At 39.5% G+C, this 22,061-nt stretch overlaps 1 protein-coding gene across 14 annotated transcripts in view; it reads right to left on the bottom strand.

The window, feature by feature from the left end:
- Positions 1-22,061, bottom strand: part of LOC101169132 (neurobeachin) — a 101,081-nt gene that overhangs the window by 59,746 nt on the left and 19,274 nt on the right. For all 14 annotated transcript variants that reach the window (XM_011483293.3, XM_020708780.2, XM_020708781.2 and 11 more), the window contains exons 2-5: positions 7,668-7,899; positions 3,447-3,547; positions 726-821; positions 405-526 (exon numbers count right to left, since the gene is read on the bottom strand). In XM_011483293.3, coding sequence (XP_011481595.1) covers positions 405-526; positions 726-821; positions 3,447-3,547; positions 7,668-7,899 — 551 coding nt within the window. The remainder of the gene's footprint in view (positions 1-404; positions 527-725; positions 822-3,446; positions 3,548-7,667; positions 7,900-22,061) is intronic.

The raw sequence follows: 22,061 nt of genomic DNA, 5'->3' as shown, positions 1-22,061 counted from the left end.
GGAGAACGGGAGTTCAATGAATAAAAGGTCAAAGCTAATGACGCTTCCTACTGGCTAACGGCTTGTACTTACAACACCAGAGATGCACAACAAGTTCAAGCATTCAGGAGGTCATACGTTCGTTGTAGAGTGCCTTAACATTTAAACTTTGGTTTTAATTAAACTATCTGTTTACCTAATAGGTTAATGTTCATGTATTTCAGTCTTGTGACATTATCCTTTTTTGTTTTATTAAATCGGTTGGCATGAAATGTTTTGGGAATAACCAATACATTTCTAATGATTTGGTTAAAAAAATTCAATCAGGTTCCTCCTGTCCAGATGTCAATGTTCAAAAATATTCTTAACTCTTAATCCAAATTAAGCACTCTTAATATAGCTCTTACAAATATTATTCTACTTACCAATAAAGGTATGGTTTATCTTTGTCCACATTGATGTTATTGAGTGGATCCTGTCTGAACCAAGTGTTGATAGTGAATCCATTCTGGTAGGGCCATTTGGCGATTGGGGGTAATGCTATAGCCTGGTTGGGGACACAAACAGAGCTCATTTGTATGACAACTATTATACCACCATTTACCAGCTCCTAATGGTATTTACTCTGCTTCTTGTGCTGGCTGAGTAAAGTGCCAACGCAAAAGGGCAGACTGATTGTGAAAGCGTCATCAGCAACACGTCTAACTAATGTGTTGTCAATGAGCTGTTGAGGCGTCTTGCCTTACCGCTGCACTGCGTCCCGGAAAGTTGAAGAAGGTATCCGGACCATGTCTCTGAGGCATCTGGTTCAACACTGACAGGAGTTTGATCGCATGTCTTGGCTAGAGGAGAGTGGAAGAGACGAGAGGGTCACTTTCCTAAGAGTGTGACAGATGCCAGCTGTGACATCACATCTCTACCACAACCACGCCAGATCAATAGTCTTCAATCATACGCCCCCCCCCCTGACTACAACTACTCAATACCATGGTGAAGTTGTAATCGATCTGTCTCTAGGGAGGGTTGCTAGGCAGAGGAACAGGACTGGACAGGGATGAAGGGACAAAGCGGATTGGCTGAGGATGCTCATTGAACAGAATGCTATGGGTATGGACCACTGATGAGCGACCAGAGGTTGATTGCGGTTGCACTCAAGCATGTATTAGGAGACAATCTAAAGGCCACTTATAAACTAGTAAATAGCTCAACCATTACGAATAATGGCAAATTTGCAGGTTTTTGAGGATTTCTTGGACTTTGTCACTTCCTGGAAGTCAATAAAAAACATCTTGAGGTTTGGACAGGGCTTCATCAGGCTACTGCGCTTGACCAATCACCTTTGACTTTTTTTTTTTTCCAGAAGGCAGCAGTTGACGAACTAGTGATTTTATAACAAATCTGTAAATAAACACAAGCAAATAGCCATGGGATGGGCCTTTCAATAGGACTTTAACCCCATTCATTCATCTCAAACGTGCACAGCCCGGTTTTTAAAGAGCTACTCTGTGACCACTAAACGTAGACAAGTTGCTAAATGTGCGCTAATCAGTAAGCTAAGGAGATGAGAATACCACATCCAGAAGCAAAAGTCCCTACAACATCAAAATAATATAATTTAAAGGAGCTCAAATAAATGATAAATAAACTGTAAAATAGGTTTCAGATTTATTTTTTTAATGTTTTATCCATTTTGTATGCACTAACTAATAGATGGAATACTGAAGCTTTGTGGACGTATCTTAAGAGAACCTCACACATGTGGGCTCAATCACAACTAAAGGAAAATAGTAGTCCGGCATGACAAAGACTAGTGAAGCAGACTGAGCTGGGAAGAAGAGCTCAAGCTGAGGAGATGTAGAGGTGAAACAGGCTGTCAGAGGAGAAAAAATACGAGTCATTTAGTATCGAGAAGCTGCTCCGTGGTTAGCCGGGTTATTCGCACAGCAGGCCTGATAATATTGAACGGAGCTGACTGTTTCACCTTCACACCTGATTAGGTTGTCGGGGCTTTTTTACATCACGGTTGTACTGCTCTAATAACATTAACACATTTAATCCTCAGTTGCAAGAAAAAAAAGGGGAAAAAAGAAATCACAAAAAAGTGCCCTTGTCTTGACATCTATGCATAAATCAATCTGGAGACACACAAACATTCTCTACCTTGGTCTTGTTTAACTACACAAACATGCTGTTCCTGAAAAAAAAATACCCAGACTGATCACTCAGCAAAGCTGGGATTTTGGTAGGACTCTTAAATGCAAGAAATTGAGATTCCAAAACTATTCACAAACACTAAGGGTGCAACGGATCACAAAACTCGCGGTTTGGATCGTGTTACGGTTTTAGGGTCATGGTTTGGATCATTTTTCGGATCAGAAAAATGGGGAAAAAACTACAGAACACTCTACAATTCTTTTTAATCTTCAAACCATAGATTTAATAAAGCATATATATAAAGTATTTCAAAACATATACACACTGACACAAATGTATTCTATTGTCAAAATATTTGCTCATTGAGGCCTTTTTATAAAAACAAAACGTTAAGGAGGTCTTTGAACTCAAGATATTCCTTCATTTAAACTATATACCGGTAAACAAAAGTGTTTGAGAGATTGGCTTTTTGGAAATAAAGAAAAAAAAAGAAATACATTTTTTAAAAAGTAAGAGTATCAAGGGACGGTTCATTCTTTCACTGTGTTCCCTTCTGGGATAAAGCCCCTCCCACTGGTTCCAGACGGAGCAGCGGCTTTTTCCTGCCACAGAAAGTGGGACGGCTGCTGCTCCTAGCTGAGAGTCTGACTGATTTCTGAAGGAAATCATAATGACGTGGAGCAACGCTTTGCAAAGTGTCATTTGATGGGAGCTCCTACCACATGCGGCAGGAGCTGCAGGTTAACGCACTTCCTGGACAAACATCAAGCAGCTTGGACGCATGTTAAAAACAAAGATGGTGTAAATGAATATGACACAAGACAAATGATGCGCGCGAGAGGTGCGCACGAGGAGGAGGAGATGGGAGATGATCCGCGGTACACGTGTGTCGCACCGTTGTTCGTGATCCGTCGCATCTCTAACAAACAGCGACTTTCTAGAAACAGTGCACATTTATTGTAGAAGAAAAACAAGGGTTCAAAAGTACTAAGAAAGTCTGTTTGTAGAATAAAGTAAATTGACAAAAAAAACACTTTTTTACTAACCAAAGCAATATTTTTCACATTTTTTTTATTTGACAGTTTGCCGTTAACTAAGATAAGTGGAAAGTACATTAAAGTTACTCTGAAACATACCAATACTTCTCTAGGGAAATGTGTTTAATGTTTTTTCTGTTGCTTTTATTTTGTTTCATTAAAGAGGGCCCAAGTCGGAGAAAATACAGAAAGTGTCAGAAAGGGCATCCGGGCATCAGAAAGGGCATCTGCCAATTCAAGGAATATCCCATAAAGTGAACAACCACAACAACTTACCCAGATGCCATTGTCTCCTTTCAGCATACTGAAGAGCAGCTTAAGCTCCTTGACTGTAATGCTGTAACTGGCCAGGACTCCCAGCATGTCCACCAGGAGGTCTGAAGAAACACAAGCAAAAGGGCGAGGGTGGAGGGGTGGTGGGGGTTAGACAGCAGAGAAATGTAAGTATTCTCATCACTTTGCTTGTGACTCAGCATTTGGACGGCTCTGCTCTCACATTTCTGCGATAAAATATGATGAGGTCATGAAACAGACACAGTGTGTATACTGCGAGCTTTGGTCAATTCATCATACACTTCAGCCAATGCTGGACTGTGCTTCACTCTCCACACACTCACAGCTGCTTCGGTGAACACAAAACTCACACAACCTTGAATCTGAGAGTTGGTCGGTAAAGCATCACCTCAGCCCACAAACTTTTCTTGAACTGTTTTAAATTACTGGCATCGTAGGCATTTATTATTCTAATTCAACATCCCAAAAGACAGAAAAAACCAGAGTCATTTAGACGTAATTTCTACGCCATTTTTGAGGGTATAATTAAAAGCCAGGCATTTGTGGATGACCTTCCTGCTTCACTGACCTTCACTTTACTCAAACACAACAGATCAGTGCAGATATGGCAGAGTTACAGCACAGCCCATTCAGGCTGGATAATATGCTTAGAGAGGCTCTTTTTTTTCCCATATTAAGCCTGCTAGATATGAATAGTCTTCCCATAATAATTCATTCAACAGAACCATAGCGACAGAAAATAATGCCAGCTTATTGAAGTGATCGGTATGAGAGGAAAATGCAAACACTCGATATCCCAGATTCAAAAGGGTGTTTTTGGTATGAAATAGGTCATTTTGAGTGGTCTGGAATGGGATCTCGAAGAGGAGTCAGTGGAAATTAATATAGTGGTCCAAGCAGAATATGCCCTTATGGTGGAAATAAGTCATTTACATTCTGATATACATGAGGACAGACAGAGGCAGGCAGGATAAGGATAATACAGGACACCTTTGGGTGAGTATCGCCACTAAATAGAAATCCCTAGCTGTGTTTAATACAGAATACATATTGCAGTTTAGTCAAATTGTGCTAAAAGTCCCTTTGTATCAGTTTTATGGTTAGAAGGGTAGAGTGCATGGTGGTAAAGTTGTTTGGCACCATCACCTAAAACCAAAAAATCCTGATGAAAGTCTTGGCTGGATTCACAGTAGGGTCTGCATGCTCCACATGTGCAGATCAGGCTTTTCTTCTTTTTCCCACACTCTAAAAACATATTTGAGAAGTTAACATAAGACTCAGGAGTGAGTGTGGTTATCCGATTAAAGTTCTGTTATGGACTAGTAATGCGTCTAAGGCATTTCCTGGCTTCGTCTAAGTGCAACTGGGATTCCAAAACCCCCAGAAAGCATGAACAGGATAAAGCTGGTTTAGACAATTTACGGATGTTAAAATAAATTTATTTTACCGGAAAATCAACCAAAGAGAGAAAACAAAGATTTCAGATAGAATCTTTCTCTGGAACCTTATAGAAATTTGTTAAATTTCAACAGTGTAGACACCCAACAGAGTTTTCACACAACTCAGTTGCTAAAGCACATTCAGAGCATCCCCCACAGTCTTTTCACACTTCTCTGAATGATTCTCCTGTTCCTTTCAATGGGAAGCCTCCGCGCTCTGCCACTCGCAGAGACGCTCTACAGGATCTGGATCCTATCTAAAGGCCATCAACGGCATGCTTGAACATTCTCTGCTGTAACCGGTCGTGCTTTTGGTCTGCAAAAGTGCCATCAACCTTTTTGAAGAGCAGATAGAAATAATAATACAGTTAACCATAATGATTAACAACCAGTAAACTTGTTGCTTTATGTTGCTTCATGGTCTTATCCCCCTTCCCCTCCTATTATCACCCTCCTACCCCCCCCCCTCTCTAACGTCCCTCTCTCTTCTTCCCCTCTTTCCTTTTCCGTCCGGTCCAACACCCAAGATTTTCAAACATGATTGAAATTAATAAAGTTTGGCCTCAATTACAAAAGGGGTTTATTCAGACATACCTTTGGTTTGTCTGCAGATTAATAACCCCTCTTGTTAAAGTAAAATATGTCCAACACAAGAGGCCCTCAGCTCTCATCTGTCTGCCCAGCTGTTGGACAGGACAAGTTAAAAAAAATAAATAAATAAAAGAAATAATAATACAGTTATGCTGTGTGCAAGGCCCCTTGTGACAATTGAAAGAAAATAATGGAAAATGTCGTTTATAAAATAGATTGACTGCCTTTCAGTTAACTATAATTTAAATTGATTACATTATTTCTCATTATTTCTCTCTTTTTAAGGTTTTAATGCTTTGTTTTTTTGTGTGTCTTTGAATTCTACTGGGTCATGGAAGGCACTTGTAATTTGTTAAGAAGAGTGCTAAATTAATAAATCTGATTGATCAAATAGTGGTTAGGATCAATAAAATGATTTTATTTCTAATTTTTGTTTGATTTGAATGACCATAAAGTGCCATCAAATGAGGATAAGCTTTTACCGTCTCCTCTATATAAAGGAGCTTTTGCGTTCTGTAAGGAAACTGCTAGTGAAGTGATTCCCTTTATTTTCCATACAACACACCCATGTTCATTTGAGATAAGTGTCGTCTCGAATCAAAGTTGCTGAAGGGGTGAAAAAAACTCTGTAAATGTGGTGACAAAAACAATCACTTTGAAAAAGCGAGAAAGCTTCAACCAGCACTTGAAGCTTCCTTCCTGGCAGGTTGTCTCTACGCGTTATGACGAACAGGGCTAATGCAAAGCCACCTGTATGTGTCTGTGGCTGTGTGTGTGTGAGAGGAAGGTTTTAAGAGTAGAAAAGGAATTGAAAATGAAACAAGGCTGTAAGTGTTGCAAGTTGTTTTGGCTTTTTATTGTTTTTCAGAGTAAAAGGTGACCCCTTGTCCCCAACGATTGGAAGGATGGCCAAAATACCCCTATAGTTTCGATTGGGCCAATCTAAAGCCATCACTATTGAAGGCGGTTATGATGTAATCAAATGCCATTTTTCCAAATAATTTGACCATTTAGTCGAAGTCGTTGGAACACAGACCCCTTTTTGCCTTAGTCACAACTGCCCTCAGGGGTAGAAACAGGCTGTCTTCAGGCAAAAAATAGGCAAACCTGTATGTGGCTCCCGCACGAAATTTTACGATCGTGGACCACTTGGTGAGCCCGTTGAGTAAAAATGTTCATGCACATTTTTTTTAAAGTATGCTGCAGGTGACAGGTCGTAGCAAACACTTAACACCAAAGGCTAAAGTAGGTCAGATGCTGACATGCTGTACGGTGTTGGTTTTAGCTGCTGTACTGCTAAAGATTTGACTGTCACCAGCCAATCAAACGATTGCCATTTGACATCACGCAGTGTGTGATGTCAAATACAAAACAAATAGAATATTTAATCTAACAATAAGAAAAAAAGGTTTTAATGAGGAAAAAGTCAGAGTATATTTGGGTTGCCAGTTTTGTACATTTTTCATTGGATTAAGTGAGTTCCTCTTATGTAACAAGCCACTCAGCTGTTGATGGATAAACGCTCCCTTTCTATTCCTTTTTACACCAGCTTCAAAGTGCGGGGCATGGGTTGCCCCCAGGGCTATACCTGTCTGACCACAACCCTTAGGTTGCTCTGGTCAATTGGTTACAAAAAGACCTCCTACTCTGACTAATGGAAACAGTTCTGCTTCTAAGCTGTAGAAGTATATTTTTCGACAAAAGTACTACGTGTGCATGTAGATATGCAAGTGCCATTTTAAAAATACATACATGTTTAATAATTTACAAAACTAGGCTTTTTGGTGTGGAGTTTGCTTTCAAGTCTATTTTTGAATACTCTGATTTTCTCTGATTAAGCACATATAAATAAATCAATGAATAGCTTAAAGAACTATTTTCATGAGGAAATGTATCATGGTTTCATTTAGCAGATGCTTTTATCTCTAGTAACTTCCAGCTTTTTTTTAAATCGAGGGCAATGTGTGGTTCAGAGTTTTGCCTAAAGACGCAGAGCACAGTCAATCCTGGGACTTCAAGAACTGATTGATCCACTGGTGGACCACTGTGTCTCTAAAACACTTAACACTGCTTCCAAAGTTCTGTTATACGATTTCATGGTACAAACCAAACAAATGACAGCATGCACTTAGCCCTCATGGTCTTAAACAGTAACTCCCTCCACACGTCGTACCTGCAATCATATCGTCCACAGTGCTCATTTTGAGCAGCACCTGCTGGATCAGGCCCACCTCTGTGCTGGTTTGCAGGTTGCGCACACTCTTGCGCAGTATGGCTGTGAACATGCTCCAGATCTCGGCTTGGCATGTCACCTCGCAGTGGGACAGCAGCTCCACCATGCAGCCGATGCTTTCCGCCTCCTGGATGATGAAGTTCGTCTCCAGGTCAAATTCGCCACCCACCAGCTGGAAAGGATGAAGGAGCAGGTAAGGAAAAGGAGGCAGGCAGTAGGATGTTTGTGTGCAGAGGAGATAGGTTGAAGGGAAAGAGTGGTGACCAAAAAAAAGATAAAAGAGAGAATGATTTAGTGAAGCTTTTAATCTTTTGTCTTTAAGAGAGATATAAGTCTGGGTTGTGATGGAGGTTGATTGTGGTTTGGAAAGCATTTTCCAGGACGAGGGGATATTGAAACATCATTCATCCAGAAACACACCGCCTTTCCTTTCTCTTTAATATGATACAGCTCTCAGAGCTATCTCAGATCTACGCACACATACAATAGAAATAATCAGAATTCACACACGGACACTGATTAGTACACACTTTAGTCCCGGGCCTCTCAGATGGCATTAGTCAGATGATACCACATTTGTCAAATTGAGAGCAAATGTTCCGTCTCCTAATGACTGAAGCACCATAATCACTTGTGAAAGAACAGACTTCGTTTGATTGTGCCTCACATGCGCCGCACCGATGTGAGCATTCCCTCACGGCTCCTGCTCTGCGTACTACACAGTCCAAGAAAAGGGTTGCCACGGCAACCGGGAAGCTAAAAAAGCCCAGTTAGGGTTATTAAATAATGTGGCACAGATACTTGGAACAGATGTTAGAGCAGCAAGGTCTATGAACACTAGAAGGACTGTAAATTATGTCTATAGAAACCTGAAGAAAACAAAAGTAATAAAAATTTTTACAAAACCAGATCGATCATAATGAGAGGAGAAAGAGAGGGATCATTTAGTATCTGAATCTCAAGTGCTTTATGAATTATGCTGACCTTGTAGAAAAAATTAAAATGAAGGTAATTTAATTTGAGCTTAAAGACCCACTCTGATGAAAATTGTGTTTTTGTTGTTTATAACGTGTTCTTGTGGCGTTAAGTCTCATGATGGAGGACATTTATATAAAACTAAAACAAAGCTTAAAATTGCCTTTCAGGGTTTTTCTTTATTCAAATAGCTGTAAATCAGGACCTGATAGAAAAAATGCTGCGGAAAAAGCTTGGAGTTGTGACGTAGTAACTGCAAGCCACGGGCTCCCAGCTCCGCTCCATTCGGATGCATCTGCTTGTGGACGACTAGATCGATGTAAGTCTTTGTTTACCTTGTCTGATCTGGTATCTGGCTACAAACTGTTCGGCTGGAGAACCCTAACCCTCAGAGCCAAATTTCTAATGAACTACTGCCATTCTGCAGAAACTATGTCCTAGAACAGTTTTTAATTTTAATTTGATCTAATAAGGGCTTAATCATGGTTAAAAGTTCACTGGGAACACTTTTAACCCTTGTGCTATCTTAGATGACCCCACCCTTACATTGACGTGTTTTCCCTATGACAAAGGTGGATAAACGTGGAAAGATTTCATGTAATCCATGGACACCAGTGAAGATCACAAATCATTGAAGAAAAAAGGTTCAGAGCACTGTCTAGTGGGTCTAGATGACCCAACTCCCAATGTTAAAGTGCCTAGGATAGCACAAGAGTTACAATAGATCAAAGGATGATTGGAGCAGGAATTCAAAAAATGACCAATTTTCAAATTAGACTTTATATTTGTATATCAGTAATGCTTCCAATTAGGCCTCCACAAAAAAATCACAAATTTTGGGATGTGTAATACACAAAATGGCAAAATTCGGCAAAAATTGCAATAAATGGTTACTTAAAATGTGCTAAAACAATCTTATGGCAGCTTAAAGTATTTAACTAATCAAATAAATCCGTTTATGCATTTTATCAATCACACAGACCCCTTTGATGTCAGATGCTCGCCTCCTAATGTACACGAGGGTCATTTGGAGTCTAATTTAAGTTATTTTGACTTTTCTTTTAATTAAACTTTTACAGTGAAATGAAAATGATGTATTTACTTGTTTTGCTATATTTGTTCATTTATTGTAAGAAATATTGTCATTGCAATATTGATCCCTAATATCGTTTTTCTCATATTTTACAGCCCTTCTTCCAATCCAAGCCCAATTTGGGGGACTTTTTAAATGCTAATCTCCTTATGTTAGGAGGATAAAATAAAAAAAGAGATCACAATTCTTCAAAAAGTAGCAGGTTTGGTTGAGCATTAGTAGTAGTAGTCCATTGGAGTGAATGCGAGCATGCATGCTCACTTGCATCACTTGTCTGTCTGGTTTTATGATGAATTGCCTGAACCTGTAGGTTGTATTCTGCCTTTTGCCTGATAACAGCTGCGACATGCACCAGTTCCCCCTGTGACTCTGAGCAAGATGAAGTGGGTTAGAGACAAAAAAAAATAATAAAAAGAGCAGTCATGCGATCACGTCTTTAAACAGCAGCAGCAGCTTTCAGGTACAATAAAAGCATGTAATGCTGTTGCTTTTTTGTCATAATCTCTCTTTTTTCAATGGCAACCATTTTCACCATTCCGGAGTGAGCTTGCTGGAAGTCCACACCCCACAAACAGAAGTCGAGCGAATTTGTCAATCAAACATATCGGTTCAACGTGGATACTTTGATTTAGGCATCTGATTGGTCAGTGTAACAGTTAAATAACTTGCAATGAAAAAAAATCTTTTTTAAATTAAAACTACTCAAAAATATTAATTAATTAATTCATTCATTCATTCATTCATCTTCTACCATTTATTCCTTTTTGGGGTCAGGGGCTGCCAGAGTCTATCCCTGCCACTTTTGGGCAGGTCACCAGTCTGTCGCAGGATACAGTGTCCACAATCACACTAACACACACTCTCACATTCACACTTAGGGACAATTTAGATCACATGTGTCAAACTTATGGCCCGCGGGCCAAATGTGGCCCTCCATGTCATTTTATGTGGCCCTCGAGAGCATTAAAGTTTTTAATTTCTTGAAATAAAAAATAAAAATTGGTGTGTATTTATTCATATCTAGGGGGAATTGGACTCGAAATATCGGATTGGTCTACTATATGTTAGGACTTAAACACTGTCCATATAACCTAACCTGACAGAATCCAATGTAAAAGGATTTATGATAGAGTAACAAGCAAACATGTTTTCAATGCAACTGTAATTGTCACTTTAAAAAGTTATAATAAATAAATAATGAGTTATTTAACATGAAGGAGTAGTTACGTTTTTTTTCATTATATTTAATTACATGAATAAGTTATATCTGGCCCTTTGAGGACAGCTTCTATGCTGATGTGGCCCTCAGTGAAAATGAGTTTGACCCCCCTGAGTTAGATTAACCAATGAAGCATGTTTTTGGACAGTGGGAGGAAGCCAGAGTCCCCAGAGAAAACCCACTCATGCACGGGGAGAACATGCAAACTCCACACAGAAAGGTCCCCCATTGGTGTCCACTGGTTCAGGTCCCCCAGCTGGGTCTTGAACCAGGGTGTCTTCTTGCTGTGAGGCAAGAGCGCTAACCACTGCACCACCATGCAGCCTAAAAAATAAAATCAAAAATTTAATTAATTAGTTAAAAAATTAGTAAAAGATAAGCAATCTGCATTCATCCTGGAAAAAATGAAGAATCAGAAACACAAAAAGACAGGCAGTTTAAATAAGATGTATTTTCTTATGTTTACTATTAACAGTATGTGGTGCCTCCTGGCCCCCACGTTGAAAAGTTTGACAGATTTTTGTGTAGCCCACTCTTAAGTGGTAGGGGTTTGGCCTTCCAACAAGCTCACTCCTTACTGGCAAGAGTGGTTGCAATAGAAAAGTTGACTCAGACCGACTCTGACCAATCACTGCTTGCTAACGTCGTCTCCATATTGCAAAAAAAATGGCGACTGAATTGACTTAATTTGGTTGGAGACAGTAGTAAGCCATCTATGTCACACGCACTTAGTCCAATTCTCATTTACAGTCAGTAATCTGCATACATCCCTACAGCTAGCATATCTAAAGAGATGGTCTCTATGCACAAGAGGGGGGTGGGAGGACTTGGGAGATCCCATCCAAGGGAAAGATGCTCGCAAATATAACACACAGGACACCGAATGCAAACCCACTCAAGTGCTGCACCAGCATGCTCTCCCTCCGCTTGCTCTTCCCATTCAAAGCGTAACAGCCAGATAAGAGAGGTGACGCAAAGCCCTGCAACAAACTGAGTCTTGTGACACACAATACAGCAAAAAAAAAAAAGAGAAGCTGAACAGCCAGAGGCACAGCAGGAGAAGGAAGAAGAGCCTTCTGGGTAATTATAACCCCCTCCCCTAAGCAAACAGCCAAACATGACATTTTAAACCTGGATAGGTCCATCAACTTCCAACGGGAAACACAAATAGGAAGACATTCAGATGCAATGAGAGGCTAATATGAGATTTTTCTTTTCAGCATAAATTAGAACATTTAAATCAAACAAATGTTCTGCATTTCATGTGGTGTCAATAAAGCTGATAGATGATCAAACCTCTTATTGGCTCAAATGGGTCTTTCAGTTGGCGGTAGAAATAAGCGTGCAACCTAAACAGCAATAAGTGTGATCATAAAGAGACCGAGTGCGCCTGAGCACCGCCGCCATCATGCACAACAACAAAAGACCAATTAGTTTTACGAGGGAACACGATTCCTTTGAATGAACACTCGTAACCTTTAATTACGCTTTTTCTTCTCAGCTCTGTGAGTCCACATGGGTCAGGCCCCGCCCATTAAGGGGGGGGGGGGGTCACCAAGCAATCACACTAGAGAACTGTTTTGTTTTGTTTTTAAAAAGTACTTGAACATTGGTGTACTTTAGACGATGGAGGGGCCCCTCGAACCAGACGCTGACCGTCCCTGCTTTCCTGGAACCAGGTTGAAGATGTTTGCTTAGCGATGATTGCTCCCCAAGCGTAACCACTCGTCCCTGCGTGCTCCGTTCAGACGACACACAAACAGCAAGCTGAGAGAGCGGCAGCTGAGTCTTCAAGCGTACTGCTAAGGAAGTGGTGGTTTAGGTTTGGAGACCACTAGAAGGTCGAGCAGGTAAACACTCCAGCAGTGGAGCGGTGCTTAAGAACATCCCTGCATGCTTGAATATTTAATGTGCACTAGATAGTGTGAAGTGTTTACATTGCTCTGACTAATAACACTGCTGAGCATTTCTCAGCTTGTTGGAAATCGCTTCTCTCGCTTTGTATTCTTTTCCTGCATGGGTCGCTCTTTCAAAGTAAAGTACACTGGCCACAGTTCTTAGTGAGATTCAGAGGTCTCCTGACAGTGTGAAGGGTAGTGCCAGAGCTGTCTTCACACCACAAAGGGCTCCAATAAGCAGATTCCACAGGCTCTCATAAGGGGGTAAGCACCTTTCCTAGCCTTTCCTATACCTTTCTCTTGACCTACCTCTCCCTTCTCGAGCTGTCTGGAATTTCTTCAATGGTAACTGCAGGTTGCTCCAAAAAGAAAAAGGTGTTACTGCTAAAACATGAAGGTGTGAGGATTGTAGCCTTAAGACTACTATATTTTTTTTTTCAATTCTGCCTTCTTGGTTTAATGTTCTGTTTTGAGGTTTTGTGTCACAATATCACCTGGTTTCATTAGAGGTGTTCGATACACACAATGGATAGTCCATAAATTGATACATAAAATATTCAACTAACTTTTTGGCAATTCTTTTACCTTAAAGGATACAATTTAAAATTTGTAGATTTATATTTTGTACTTAAAACTAAAAAAGAAAATGTATTTTATGATATAAACTTGTTTGTTTTTTTCTCATGGGCACTTTTGTGGTTAAAATAAGGCTAATTAATTTATGGTTCAGCTCAATTGTAACTGAAGCAACTTGGCAGAATAAAACTTGTGATTGGATGTCTTTTTGTTTACATCACAGATAAATAAAAAAGTAAAGACAGTAGAGAGAACAACAGCAAGAAAATCCAACAGTTTGCCAGAGAACTGATTATTTACATAATGATTGCTTTTATACCTTTTTACCAACATAATCCTTTCTGTATCTGTGGTTCTGAATCGATAGTGCCGTTACTTCTAATACTACATCAGTTTTTTGTTATGCATCCAGGGGCCTCAAAAAAGACAGCCCCTCTTAAAAATGTGCTGCCTGTGAGTGAAGTAGCCGCCGCCTACTTTTTGATAACAACGTTCATTTTAATGCCAAATTAGTTTCGATTATTAGCTCTCCTTTTGGTGAAATTGGTTTTCTTCAATGCTGCTCTGGTGTCGCACGTGAGGTACACAAATGTATACAATAAGAGAAGGACCCTTAGTTTATTTGTTTTAGACACTGATGCTATGATGCTATGCTAATATGCTATTCACTTTGTCGCCAGTATGTGGCCACAGACCATTGTCAGGCCGGACTTTAAGACGTGTCGGATAAATACAAAAAAATTAATTCATAGGACAGTCATCAGAAAATGGTATTTTCTAAATATAATGAGACATTAATCCACTTTGAATAGAACAGTATTAGCAGTCTATGTAAGTTTACAGAGCCAGGGCTGTGCATCTTTACTGTCAATGACAATCATAATGTCAAGAAACTAAGACATTACAATGTTTTCAGGCGGTTTTTGCGTTGCATTCATATAAAAATTAATTACCTAGAGACAGAGTTAAGAAAAAGGGTACATTTTCTGTCGATATGTCCCCCTCTACTTAATCTATCCTTGTTTTCTCTGCAAAGATGCATTTGAGTTCAAATTTAGATAATATCAAAGATCTGTTCTTACCATTAATGAATTACTTTTATACAATTTCATTTTCATGAAAATATTGGTAAAAAATGTTCATTCCTTGAGAGGGGGTACAGGGGGGCCAAAAGAAAACAGAAACAACATATTTGTGACAGAAAATGAAGCATGTCATTGATGATGGGAAAACGCCAAAAGTAGAAAGACAAGACTGATTAGAAATCATTGAAAGGGCTGCAGCCAGTGTTCACCCAGACTATGGTATAATGTGTTTTAACCTTTTAGCAGCCTGCTACAGCCAGCTAAGTTTTGACTTTCAGTGCTGCTGAGCAAGTGAGGCACACGAAGAGAAAGAACTGCACTGCAGGTAAAAACGACCCAAAGTGAACTACGGTGAAAAATCCGAGCAATGTACAGACCTAATGACTGTAGAGCTGAAAAAAAATACAGTTCTGCAACGAATTGAGAATCTGTTGCTCCAAAAGCAAAAATGTATCTCCTGGAGAACAAAAATAATGGAATCTGAGGGAGAGTAAATCAGTTTCAAGGTGGATTTGCAAATGTTTCCTTTTCACTGAATCACTTACACCAAAAAAAGAGAAAAAAGTTCTAATCTGATTATCTTTTGTTCTTTTGTAAAAAATGTCCAAGCAGTCTTTTCATAACAATTACCGGTATGCTGTTTTTAGCCAAAACCAAAAACCTGTATCATTTTCTAGTAAATAGTGTCTGCAGAGCAGCAGTGGTTCATTCGAAATTCGCCTCTGAGTTGTGGGCAGGACTGTTGGGGCACAGTGACTCTTCCCCCTATTTCCCCATCATCCCTTTGTTCACACGTTCTCCCGCTAGCTTACAGCCCCTCACACCCTCAACCGGTGCAATGAAAATGGCAAGTAATATTGGAGCTATCCAGCCATACAGTTTGGAGCCAGATTCCAGCTCAGACGAGGAAAACAAAGACCTGCATGGATCATCTGCAAGCGGATGCATCAGAATGGAACGGAGAAGGGAGCTTGTGGCTTGCTGTTGCACATCCTACGTTACACCTATAAATTTTCTCCGTTGACATTTTTTTGTCTGCTCCTGTTTCACAACAATTGGAATCAAGAAATACTTTTAATCTAAACTTAACTTTCTTTATACATGTCCCTCCATCATATAAAAAATGCTACGAAAAACACAATTTTCAATGGAGTGGGTCTTTAAGTTGCATTAAAATAAATACATTTATTCATCTATTTGTGGTCGTCCATATTTTATTATTATCAACATGAATAAAATGATAGCTGGCATGTCTATCATGGATTTTTCTGTCAGTATGATCACTAAATATGTTTTTAATGCTTTGGATGGCGTTATTCCTGTTTGCTGACTTGCTTTTCAATGAAGAAGTCCTTCTTCAGTCTTGAATAGCAGCCATTTCTAAAGGCTTGTTAAATGAACAGCACTAATAATGATATAATTTGTCAGAAATAAACCGTCCTGTCAGACCCACCACTGTGATGTTACATCAAACAAGTGATTATGCTTGCTAATCACTTTAACTGAGTGCTGAGCAGTGGGTGGCTATCAAGGCCAAAGCGGCTACAAATAAAAAAAACAGGCACCTGTTGCTCATTAAAGTCATCAGAGATGACAGGTCAACGAGACAAATGGACGGTCAATGCCCTCCCTCCCCCCCTCCTACTTACATTTCAATTGAGCCTTTGCTAGTGGCATCATCAATATGCAACTTCAAAGCCCCCTGGGAGAATGCCGGAGAGGGCCGTGTTTGTTTGTGCTGAGCGGGCGCACGAGTGTGGCTCATTACTCATTTGTGCGCCCTCGGTGAGTTGTGGCTATTCAGCCCCTTTTGTGTACAGAGCGGGAGGCGGGTGGGCCAGGGGGGCGGGGGAGACAAGAGGCCCATCCACAGAGGAGATCACAGATTATACACTTGGTGCTTCGCCGAGAGGGCTCCACAGAGCACAGGAGAGCAAAATTGAAGGAGAATGAGAAGGAACGAAGGGGGGTGTGGAAATGGTGGTGGGGGGTGAAAATAAAACAAACAACAGCGAGGTGATGCTGTGAACTGAAGATGAAACGGAGAAAACGCTGGTGAGGCTGAACGGAGGAGTGGAGGGGAAGATGGAGCGGACAAGGAAGAGAAAGGGAGCGTTCTTGTGCTTTTCTTATCAGAGCGGCGGTTTTTACAGCCTGGAGCTTTACAATGTGTGGTGGAGCATTTAGTGCTCCACTGATGACCATAGCAAATCTCTGCAAAGATATGGATTATGTTGGAGCTAAACTGGCCACTAAACACCCCATAATCCTCATTCTGCTTCCAGCATGACCTCATTTTTGGAAAACTGCATTGATAAGACCAGAAACTGGTTTTAACCCAGATTTACATGAAGACAATTTTTGTACTTTTATTTTGAAGATTTTTTTTATAAAGTATGCATATGGACCAATCAGCTTCAAACACAGATGTAAAAAAAAAAGTGTGGAGACGATGAAAAAGGAAGAAAAACGCTGGGTCAGGTGTCAAGATGGCAATAGACTGTAAAAGTGCCTCCATCTGATCGTAATCAGCGTTGACATATTGACCTAGTGTAGCCTCCACGCTTTGGGAGGGGGGAGGAATCAGAGAGGGAGGGCAGGCCCATGGACTTTGTTTCCCATGGGCTTTTATACAAGTGTCTGCACAGATGGCATATGAGACACTGTGCAGCCCCAACTCATTAAAAACCGGGACAACCTCATGATCGCACACCCAGCGAAACAAACATCGAAGCCCCTCAAGTGTGGCTCCGATCTAAAAGTGGCTCCACCTGAAGTGCATCTCTTTTAGTTTGGAAGGTAAACCAAGAACAAATAGGAGAGTAGAAACTAGATTCATGGTGGATTTCAACACGGTCTGGAGAAATATAGAACATATTACATAAAAGTATGTTTTTGGGGGTTCACACAAAGGTGATGCTGGATTTATGTTGAGCCTACATGAAGTCCTACGCACCAAATCTCTGCCAGTTCTCAGATTATTGCTTGTTACCTGAACACCTACACCTCTGTAATATAACTAATACAGGCTAGATGGCAGCATGGGTCGTTCAGCAGATGATCAATGAAGAAGAGGCCGTTCTGAAAGTTACTTTGGATTTTTAATTTTTCAGAACATCGTTGATATTTATTTTTTTAAGAGGGCTTTTTTTTCTCTGTTATAGATGTAGCATTGGATATAGGTAAACAGGAAGTTGCCAATGCTACCAAACAGATAAGAATGACCCCCCCCCCCATCGCGTTTCAAATAGAAAGTACCCGCTGGTTCAGAGCAGCCAAAATTCCATAGACTTCTATTGAGAAAAAACAGCTATTAGTCATTATTGTTGTCAGAATGCCCATTCTTATTTCCTCTTTTTAATTTGCAAATACAATTTTGTTTTCTGTTGTTCAAGTTATTCAAGTAATAAACTAGCCAATCAGATGCCTCAATAAAAGCCTGTGGTGCCTTCTGCCCCCCAGGTCAAACATTCTAAACATTTGACAGATTCTCCTGAGACTGCTTTCAAGTGGTAGAAGGGTAGAATCTTAACAAGCTCACTCCTGATTGGTGAAAGTGGTTGCCATAGAAACGATGACATAGACCAGGGGTGTCAAACTCATTTTCACCGAGGCCCACATCAGCGTAGTGGCTGTCCTCAAAGGGCCAGACATAACTTATAGATGTAACTAAATGTAATCAAAAATAAACTTAACTACTCCTTAATGTTAAATAACTCAATAATTTTTTTCCTTTAACTTTTTAAAGTGACAATATGATAATTATAGAAAAAACATGATTGCTTTTTACTCTAGCATAAATCCTTTTAATTTGGTTCTCTCAGGTTAGGTTATATGGACAGTGTTTAAGTCCTAACGTATAGTAGCCCAATCCAATATTTCAAGTCAGGTTCCTAGATATGAATAAAAACACATTTTAAGAAATTAAAAACTTTTATGCTCTCAAGTGCCACATAAAATGACATGGTGGGATGCATCTGAACTAAAAACATTTTAAAAAGTGAGGAAAAATTAAGAGAATAAAATTGTATTTTGTTTTCCTGCTACAGTCGGTCAATATGTCAACATTGATTACAGTCAGAAGGACACACTTACAATCTATTTTAATCTCAACCTGACCCAACTTTATTTAGGGACTTTATTTTGACATTATTTCATATTTTTGAACACATTGGCAGATACCAATGACATCTTTATTTTATTTTATTTTATTGATGATATTACATAATGTTAAATAAATAAACCAAATCACTAAACAGTCATATTATATGTTGGCCCTCTGGGATTTTCAAATCAATTCCAAACGGTTGTTTTTCTCTGCAACATCTTAGTCAGGACTTTGCTTTAACTGAATGCTGTTATTCTCTGTGGCAGAACTTGGGATAACTGAGCAAATGTTGATGATACATGTAAGCTTCCGATGGTGTAAAACTATGGAAAGAGGTGAAGATGCGTATCTTTACTGTCCAAATACACAGGTAACCCAACGGCCTGTCAATAAGGTTGACACGTTAAGGCCTGTTCTGGTCCTTCTGCTGCATTTCATGTCATCATGGCCGCACGATCAAAGCCCAATGACAAAGGCAAATATTTATATTTATATTTATCAGCAGAAATGATAATATCAGCTGATACTGATAATTTCATTTTATGCAGGTTCTGGGACAGATAAAACAGAAGCAACATCAGGACATCTGATAAACAAACCAATTTTCAGTTATGAAAGAAACCAGTTCCACCCAATGTCTGATTTTAATCTGAAAGCATGGATCCTTTACAGCAACTACAGTAAATTTTAGAGACTGGCTAGTAATAAAAGAAGAAAAATAAAAAAATTCTCTATTTATAAATAACACTTGTGCTTTTTGGGAAATGAGAATGACAAAGAAACAGCTATCGTGGCACACTAGAAATTGACAGATCTTCTTCCCACAACTCTCTGTGATAGGACTGAGACTAATGGGCCTGTATGGCAAGTCCTTTCATCTTCCCCCTACACACTGGTGGATGCACAAGACTTGAATACCCCAGCAAGGTCCAAGACAACATTGAAGTCTAAAAAAAAATTTTTTAATTTAGCTTTAAGCATTTAAATAACAAAACAGAAGTCACATCTGTTTTTTATTAGGGCATGCTAATAGAAAAGCAGGAATGAGTTCACAAAGACATTGTTGCCCATGGGCAGTAAACATGTTTCTAATTTGTTGGTTGGGTTCTGTGAAGGGCATTACTTCGGAAAGGTGACGAATTTCAATCAAACACCCGGTTCTTCCAATTTGGCAAACGAGTGTAAGGTTTTAGAGTTGAGAGGAGATATACTTGTTTATCCCGAGCCAGGCTGCACTCTGGGCAGAACAAAAAGGCATAAATATGTCTGTCTGAACATGTATTAAAGAAATCACAGCCTACTGAGCCATCCCATGTACTGGCTTGTTAGTTTCCGTCATCAAAACCAAGAAGCAAAAAGACAAAACTTGAAAATAAAGAGTTATAAGATGGTGAGATTTAATGCTTGCCATTCTTTTTTTTTTTTTTTTTGAGTCTGCAGTTCACAACAGCTCAATGTGCCTTTTGCTGTCTCCAACCACAGACTGAAACCATGTCAAGTGCAAAGCCTACTGTACACACCTACCATCAAAAGTGCAACATCATTAGCACTTGACAAAGTCAACCACAACACTCACAAAATTCAAAGGGCAAGAGCCTTTTAAAATATTCTTTGCAAAAAAAAAAGTAATTTACACACACCCACAATTTCTCCCTAACACACTTATACAAACACACACATGACAGCAGAAAAACCCACATGGCGCGAGCAAGCAAAAAATAAGGACAAATTAAGAGCGGAGGACGGAATCTGCAGGGATGTAGATCCTTCCCAAAATAATACAAAAATAATTAGATGTCATTAGGTATCATTAACACTGCTTTGGAAAAGAAGTCTAATTTAAAAGAAGAAAGCCTGCTTCAGCTCCTTTGCTCTTTTTAAAGCGTCTTTTCTTTCCACCTCAACAAAGAGGAGAGAGTCAGGAGAGGGTAAGGAGGCATCACAAAGGAGGGCTTTTGTCAGTGGGGTGGAAAGAAAAGGCACAGAGCAACTGTAAAGAGGTAAAGGGAAAACACAAATGAATAAATAAAACCAAAAATATTACATTGGACTCATTTCAGCACAATGGACAGCTCCCACTCTCTCTGCTGACAGTCAGAGACTGTCCATGGAGGCTGCAGAACTTCTTATAGCATCATATACATCAAATATTTATTTTCAAGAAATTGTAGATTATGAGTAATTTGGAAAAACAAAGAAGCAAAGAGCTCAGTTGTTCGCAGATATTGCAGCTGCAAGAAAAAACTGGAAAACGTGTTTACTGCTGAGACATTGAGGAGAAAAATGAGGCCAGAGACTGCAAAGATGGAGGGCTGCAGCCAAGTCATCACAAAGCTGACTTCATCCACCAGCATTTTAGAAAAAAAAAAAAAAAGCCACCTGATTGGCCAAAGAGGCTTAGCGACGGATCAAGCAATAAGCTTTATCACATGCTTTTGGGTTGCAAACAAAAAACATTTTTTTTTGCCTTTTTTCCAGCAGGGAACCACGTGATTCCCTCTTTTTTGTGTTGTTTTTCTCTAACAGACTGCGCATACACACTTATGGAGGTGTCTCACTGACTCACTATTGCACAACAATGGCCATACAAACATACAGAATGAATCAAATTTTCCCCAAATAAAGAAAATCGATTGGGAGCCTTGCTACGTCCAAATGGGTCGCCAGTTTTTTCAATTAGCATCTAAACTCATTTAAGAGGTTTTTTATTTTTGGACAGTTAAATAAAATACTTTTACACCACCGAAATTTTTTGCTTTGGTTGAAAATTATATGTGTTTTCATAAATTGTTTTTATTTTCTCATCATTGCCAGGGATGCCAGGTCCTGACTGATTGGTTGATCAAATTAAGACCACGACCAAACGTTGACTTTGCAGTTTCAGTCAAACTGCTCTTGATATGTGAACCCTGCAAGGTTATTTCAACCCATCACAGAACGTTATTGTTATGAACAGGAAATGTAAAATATGTGTTTACTTTATTGTTTGAGGGGTAACAAAATGTTCCTTTTATCCAGAAAGACTGACGAAGATTGTAACAGCAGCTAATGTTACAGATCTCAATGAGGCTTTCTCAAATACATATCCATAAAAATGCAAAACAGGTTCTGTTTTCCCTCACAGCTAAAATCAGGCTTTTCATGCAAAATATAGAAGAAAAAAAATACTTTAGACAAAAACAGACTTACTTAGTAATTCAACTTGGCAAAAAGGTTTGACAACCAACCCTGCTGCATGTTGCTGTCCCACCCACTATGGCCTGCACAGCTCATCACAGTCAGAGATTTCCTAACATGATGAAAAAATTAGACTAATCTAAAGAAGTCTCTTCAATGCAGTGGTCCCAATTCCCAGGTACCTGTCCATGAACCGCTTGGTG

The sequence above is a fragment of the Oryzias latipes genome, chromosome 14 (assembly GCF_002234675.1).
Source record: "Oryzias latipes chromosome 14, ASM223467v1".
Taxonomy (NCBI): Eukaryota; Metazoa; Chordata; class Actinopteri; order Beloniformes; family Adrianichthyidae; genus Oryzias; species Oryzias latipes.
The sequence above is the reverse complement of the archived record's forward strand: the minus strand, read 5'-3'. Positions and strand labels throughout refer to the sequence as shown.